Source organism: Cariama cristata, unplaced genomic scaffold, assembly GCF_000690535.1.
Source record: "Cariama cristata isolate BGI_N322 unplaced genomic scaffold, ASM69053v1 scaffold23198, whole genome shotgun sequence".
In the NCBI taxonomy this organism is placed as follows: domain Eukaryota; kingdom Metazoa; phylum Chordata; class Aves; order Cariamiformes; family Cariamidae; genus Cariama; species Cariama cristata.
The window spans coordinates 33,813-39,812 of NW_009632242.1; the positions used below are offsets into that span (position 1 = coordinate 33,813).

The window sequence follows — 6,000 nt, forward strand, 5'->3', positions numbered from 1 at the left end:
TGTGTAGTCACTTACCAGAATGTATTTGGGACAGCAATTGGAATATCATTAAAATTTACCACTTTAAAAATTGAGATTTTTTTTAAATTTTTTTTTCAACAATCTGAATATAATGGAAAGACTAAAGATTATCAAACCGTATTTTGCATCTGAAGGATTTTATATTTATTTAGTGAATAGAGTTTGGGTCTTTCTGTAGGAGTTCAGAACTAGTGAATTTCAACATTGTGCACCTCAAATTTATTGTTAAATTGAAGAAATAACATACACTGGAATTCTGTTTTCTTCTTCTGCCAGCTACCAGTGAATTTTCACTTTTGAATGGACGAATCATCGGTTGATCTGATTATATACATTGCAATGAATAACAGAAAAATTATGTCCAAGTTCTGGTTTAATGTTAAACTCTGAACAGCCTTTTTGAGGGTGTGGGGTGCTTACCCAGTGAATTCTGGTGTTTTAACACTAGCTTTATATAATTCAGTTGTCTGTATCACTTAATGCTTATTTGTGTTTGTGGGTTGTTTTTTTTCTTTCATTAAATCCTCCTGTTTTGTTCAGTAGCTTAATTTCCATATATTTCTAGATTAGCCTTGTTTGTGTGTTGCCTGGGGTCTGTGTCTTAATTTTTCAGCAGGTCTAGGTGTGTTAACCTGTGTTTTCGTCATAATCAATACAATCTAATTTTCAGGTGATTCTCTCCCTTACCCCAATTTAATTTGGGAGCAATTAGGCAGTGGGTATTGGAGCTCTTGATATAATAAGCAAAGAATGTTTTGGAGAGTATTTTCTCTCATTGCAAGTTTCTGTCATTGCAAGAAAGTATCATCCCTGTGAGTATGAAAGGCTATTTGTCAGAAAGTGATTTTACACTCGTTTTTAGATGCAAGGATGTACCTTAGGTTTATTTTTTCTAATTCAAATATAGCCGAAGTATGCCAATTGCTTTAACACCTGTTACTGCTTTTGAACATTTAAACAAAAATTTTCCTCTTTCTTTAGGTGTTTTTGCACTGCTGCAGGCGTATGCGTTTTTGCAGTATCTGAGAGACAGATTAACAAAGCAAGAATTTCAGACACTGTTCTTCTTGGGTGTGTCACTAGCTGCTGGTATTGTATTCCTGAGTGTCATCTATTTGACATACACAGGTAAATAAATGTGAAACTAGTTTACCTTTGGAGCAGGTAAAGCAGATGATCAACATTTGGTTTAGTCTAAAGTAGTTGTTGGCAATGCCACAGCAAACCAGTGCCCATGTTACTTGATATTTCTGTGTGTTGGAATTCACGGTTCTTTCTGGGCTGCAGAAAAAAATATCTTTGTAGCATCATTCCAATATTTCAGGTTTATCCATAATCCACATAATGGTGTAAGAACGTAGAGTGGATGAGGAACGTGACTATAGCCAAAGCGTATTATGAAGATACATATAGCTAATCTATTCTGAATAGCATTGATAGGTCAAGGTCAATTGTTCACTTTCTGAAATACTTGAATCTGATTTCTGTATGACTGGAATTAGTATGTAAGTTCTACTTTGCTTCTGTGGTTCAGCCTCCGGTCTTTGAGGTGGCTCTACTCAGTCTCACAAAGACAAGCTTGTCTTTGCATGGTTGCCATCCCCATATGTCTCGCTGCCATCTTCTGATTCTATGATATATTTCCTTGGCGATCTAATACCTTACTTCCTTCCCCTGGAGAAGAAAAAGCAATCTTATTTTCCTAGCTCAATATATGTTAACCATGCAAAAATTGACTTCTGCTTGGTTTAAATTGCATGATCTTAATATTATACCTCAAATACAGTTCTGTTTGGTCAGAGTTTTATTTTGGAAAAAACCAACACTTTCCTGAGACATAACTTGTTTTTATTTTAACTGACTTCTTTCTTGTACTTCTTTTTAGCAATGTTTCTGGCGTAAAATTTTTTTATATCAGTTGTTAAACATTTTGGACTGTTTAATAGCAGTTTTGTTTTTGTTAATTATGATACCATCATTCCAAAAGAATACTTAGCATCTCTGCTTGTTTGAAAGTCTTCTAAGACTGACAGTTTATGATTTGCTTTTCAGTATGTATGAGCAGGTCCTACTAATACTTAGCAAAAATTTTCAGACTGGCATATCAAACCAAAATTCAGCTTCTAATCTCTCAGTGTGCAGCAAAATATGTCTTCTGTTGCAGTTTTTCAGAAGCTGAAATCAACACTTGCTAAATTCACTGATCAGTATCACTGCTTCCCCAGATGCAGCAAACCTCATTCCCTCGGCATCTGGTATGCTGTGCAATCTGGACTCCTGACGATTTCACAGCGCTCTGATCCCTCTCTATTTTCTTAATAATCCCCTTGCAGAAGGGTGCCCGCATCTGGGCCCTGTATCGCAGGTGCAGCACCTGGAAGAAGGGGGTTGAGGTTCTGGATTGAAGTCTTGCCTGCCATAAGGCATGTCAGCCACTCTTTTCAGTTTAGCACGCTTCGCTGTTTTGGCCTCTGGGATATTTTTACTTTTCACTAGCCACTGGCTAGACCCTGATCCACTGAGTACTGTTTTGAGCTTGTCAGGACAGCCAATTTTCAACCCATCAAATGGTCTGTTTGTCCTGCCCATTCTTCTTCAGCCTATAAATGAGAAATGAGGAAAATCGTTCAAAAAGCATTTAATAATGGATTTCAGGAGGCTGTGCTCCATGATCTTTTCGGGGACTCGGGTTACTGGCCTGTAGTTTCCTGCATATTCCTTCTTGCCTTTCCTAGAGGTGTAGCATCAGCTATTTTCCAGGCACCAGAGGCCTCCCTTATCACCCTGATGCAGATGGTGGGTAGTTATCTTCTTGGCCAACTCCTTCAGCACCCTCAGGTGAATGCCATCTAATCGCATGGTTTGGATACATCCAGGGAAGACCACAACTGGTAGTTCCCCATCTGCTGGCAGCTCCTTCTTCTTGGGTCTGCAGTGGTTTGGGAGCAAGCTTTGCATCCAAAGATTGAAGGGAAAAATATGTCTTGTCGTAGAACATTAACCACAATATTTAAATGTCTAAACTAGATATTGAACTAAAACCTTCAGTCAGATTATCCTAATTTTAAATATCAGATAGAGGGAAGATTTAGTCTGTCATGCACAGAGACTTGGGTAATAAATAAAAGGATTTAACTTTCTCTTATTTCAGCTTGTCTGTGTCTGTCTTCAGAGGGAGCTGAAACAGTTGCAAGGAAAGTGGAAATAAAATTTAAGAAGAATCTTACTAATATTTTTAATAAGAATTTTTATCTTTCATCTGATAATGATGCTGTTTCTTTTTACCTTATGATATTCAAATATCTAAAGGCTTTGTTTAAAAAAAAAAAAGTGAAGCATGTCTAGTAGCAGCTTTTATATTCCGTGCCACATGTAGATCCATCAGCAGAGAAACAATAGTGAACCAGCGTTTCGTTGAGTATTAGTGTTATGGCTATAGATTGTTCCCAGTTTCCTGCTCAGGCATTTCAGAAAAGTTAAGTACTTTCTTATCAATTATGTTTTCTTTTTCTTAAACTTCTTTACGGAGTATAGGTTGCTATCAGTCATATTCTTTGAGAATTATTTTATTTATTATTGCATTGCTTTGACTTTTGGAGGTGTGCATGTCTTCATACTGAATGAGTGCAATATGATCCTGTAAGAGTGTGTTGTTCTAAAACTAGCTTCATGGTTGGTAGACTTTATAGCCTGCCTAATGCGGTAGGTCTGCTTCACATATATTACAAGTTCAATGAAATTTCTATGATTTTGTGCTATAATTTGGGGGAGTAGAAAAATTATTGCATTTAAATACCTGGTCAGCAAAAGCATTGTTTTTACCCCCTTCTCTTTTTCAGGTTATATTGCTCCTTGGAGTGGCAGATTTTATTCATTGTGGGACACTGGGTAAGTAAGGATAAAGGATATAAGGATTTAGATATCAATAGCATTCTACTGGAAACTAATAATCTTTTGCTCTCCTCATCCTCAAATCCATGTAGTATTTCAGTCAAGGAGGACATAGCAGGCTTTAATCAGTTATCTAAAGAGAGCATTTGTAGTAACTGTTTCATGATCTTTGCGACCATTTCGCTAATTTGTCTATTAAATTTCTTGCTTCTTTGGAAGTTTTTGAACATGTAATGGTATGGTTTTTTCTATATGAAATTGTAGCGCATCTCAGCATAAAATAACCAAAAGCTGTAGCAGCACTTGAGGACACATTTAAAAATTACTAAGAGCTTTAAACTTAGACTATTTTCATTTCGCAACATTGCACGAAATCACAAAGATGTTGCACATATGATCTTGCACGTTGCCTGTTTATTATGTTCATACATCTGTTTTGTGTATACAGATGTCTACTCTGAACAATTCTGCTTTATTCATGTGTGTTTTCATGGGTAAAAACCCATGTTAGTTAATCTTTTGTTTTGGTTAACCTTTAAAAATCCAATGTTGGATTCTTTAGCTAGCTAGGAGAACAGGAATAAAACTGAAGATATTTTTCTCAGATAAATGTATTTAATTGGTAGATTATTTTTTTTTTAAGTTAAAGAGCAGGGATAGGAGAACTTCAGACTTTCGCAGTTCAGGTTTTTTCAGGCTCCAAAGTGCAGCTCATACAGGATCCTGTATCAACTCTAATAAATGTGCTAGAACAGATGTCAGTAAAGGAGCCTCAGATTTATTTGAAGAACATGCAGATGTTGTTCTTTGCCTATAAATGAAGTGGTATATATGTGTGTGTACATATATATATAGAGAGAGATAGATACACAAAGCATTAAACTTTTGAGGGCTTGTCTACATTAGAAAATCATATTGTGTTAAAACACACGAACAGTTTTGAATGAGAACTAGATCTCGGTGAAGAAAAGGACATATGTTTGATACCTCAGCATTTGGTCACGTAGCACCCCAGGTTAGGTCTGTACATATAGCTGTCTTTAATACAGAACACAGTTTTGTCCTTTGTCTGCACTGAGTGTTTGATGTGTTGTTTAGCTGACATGTATTTCCAAGTGTAGACAAGGCCTGATTTTTTTTCGGCATCTAAAAGAATGTGGGAGCATCAGTAACTGGTCCGGTATTTAATACTGTATCTTTCTGTACTAAGAAAATGAAGGTATTCTCTGTAGAGGAGAGTTTTTTTGAAATACAGCGTTGAAAATCTAGGGTAGACTTACTGTCATGGATGATTATCTCTTTAAAATTTAATGATGGGGCTTCCATAGCTGCATGTTTTCATTTTGGTGAATTTGGCTTCATATTTAGCCATAATAAAACAAAACATCCATAACTTTCATTCTTTTAATTAGTATGGAAATAATCCTTTATATTGGTGTTTTCAATAACTCTATACACCAAATACTTCCTAAATACAGTAAGAGTGGGGGACTTTTTTGGTATAAAAGTTTCATCAGGTTTCTGCTGAATAGGGCATTTGCCATTTTAAATTGAAATGCTTCCTTTGAAATGAATTTCAGAATTCCTAATGTTTACAAGTTTTAATAATTTTATCTTTTCACAATAATTTGAACTGAATTTTTTTTAAAAAAGGTATGCGAAAATTCACATCCCGATCATTGCCTCTGTGTCTGAGCATCAGCCTACAACATGGGTTTCCTTCTTTTTTGATCTGCATATTCTCGTGTGTACTTTCCCAGCAGGGCTGTGGTTCTGTATCAAAAACATCAATGATGAAAGAGTCTTTGGTAAGAGAAAATATTTAAAAATTGTTTTGCAAAATCTTGCCTTCAACTTGATTCTATTTTGGTTTTGTTTGCTCAAAGCTGGTATATGGCTTGTTCTAAAAAAGGTTTATAAGTCATGTGTTTGAAGATGATTATTAAAAGTTGCCTGCACCTAGCAGTATTTAAAACCGTTTATAAAAATGCAGAGGTTGGTGAAGTGGCGATGGAACGTCATCCCAAGAGGTGGGATCAGACTGTTTGTCGGTATGGTTCTGTTCTGCAGCTGGAATTGCACGCTCTT

General features: G+C 36.0%; 1 protein-coding gene across 1 annotated transcript in view; it reads left to right on the forward strand.

Annotated features, from left to right (window-relative positions):
- Nucleotides 1–6,000, forward strand: part of STT3B (STT3B, subunit of the oligosaccharyltransferase complex (catalytic)) — a 30,092-nt gene that overhangs the window by 13,033 nt on the left and 11,059 nt on the right. The window contains exons 6-8 of the mRNA XM_009706278.1: nucleotides 1,003–1,149; nucleotides 3,861–3,909; nucleotides 5,566–5,720. Of these exons, the coding sequence (XP_009704580.1) occupies nucleotides 1,003–1,149; nucleotides 3,861–3,909; nucleotides 5,566–5,720 (351 nt within the window). The remainder of the gene's footprint in view (nucleotides 1–1,002; nucleotides 1,150–3,860; nucleotides 3,910–5,565; nucleotides 5,721–6,000) is intronic.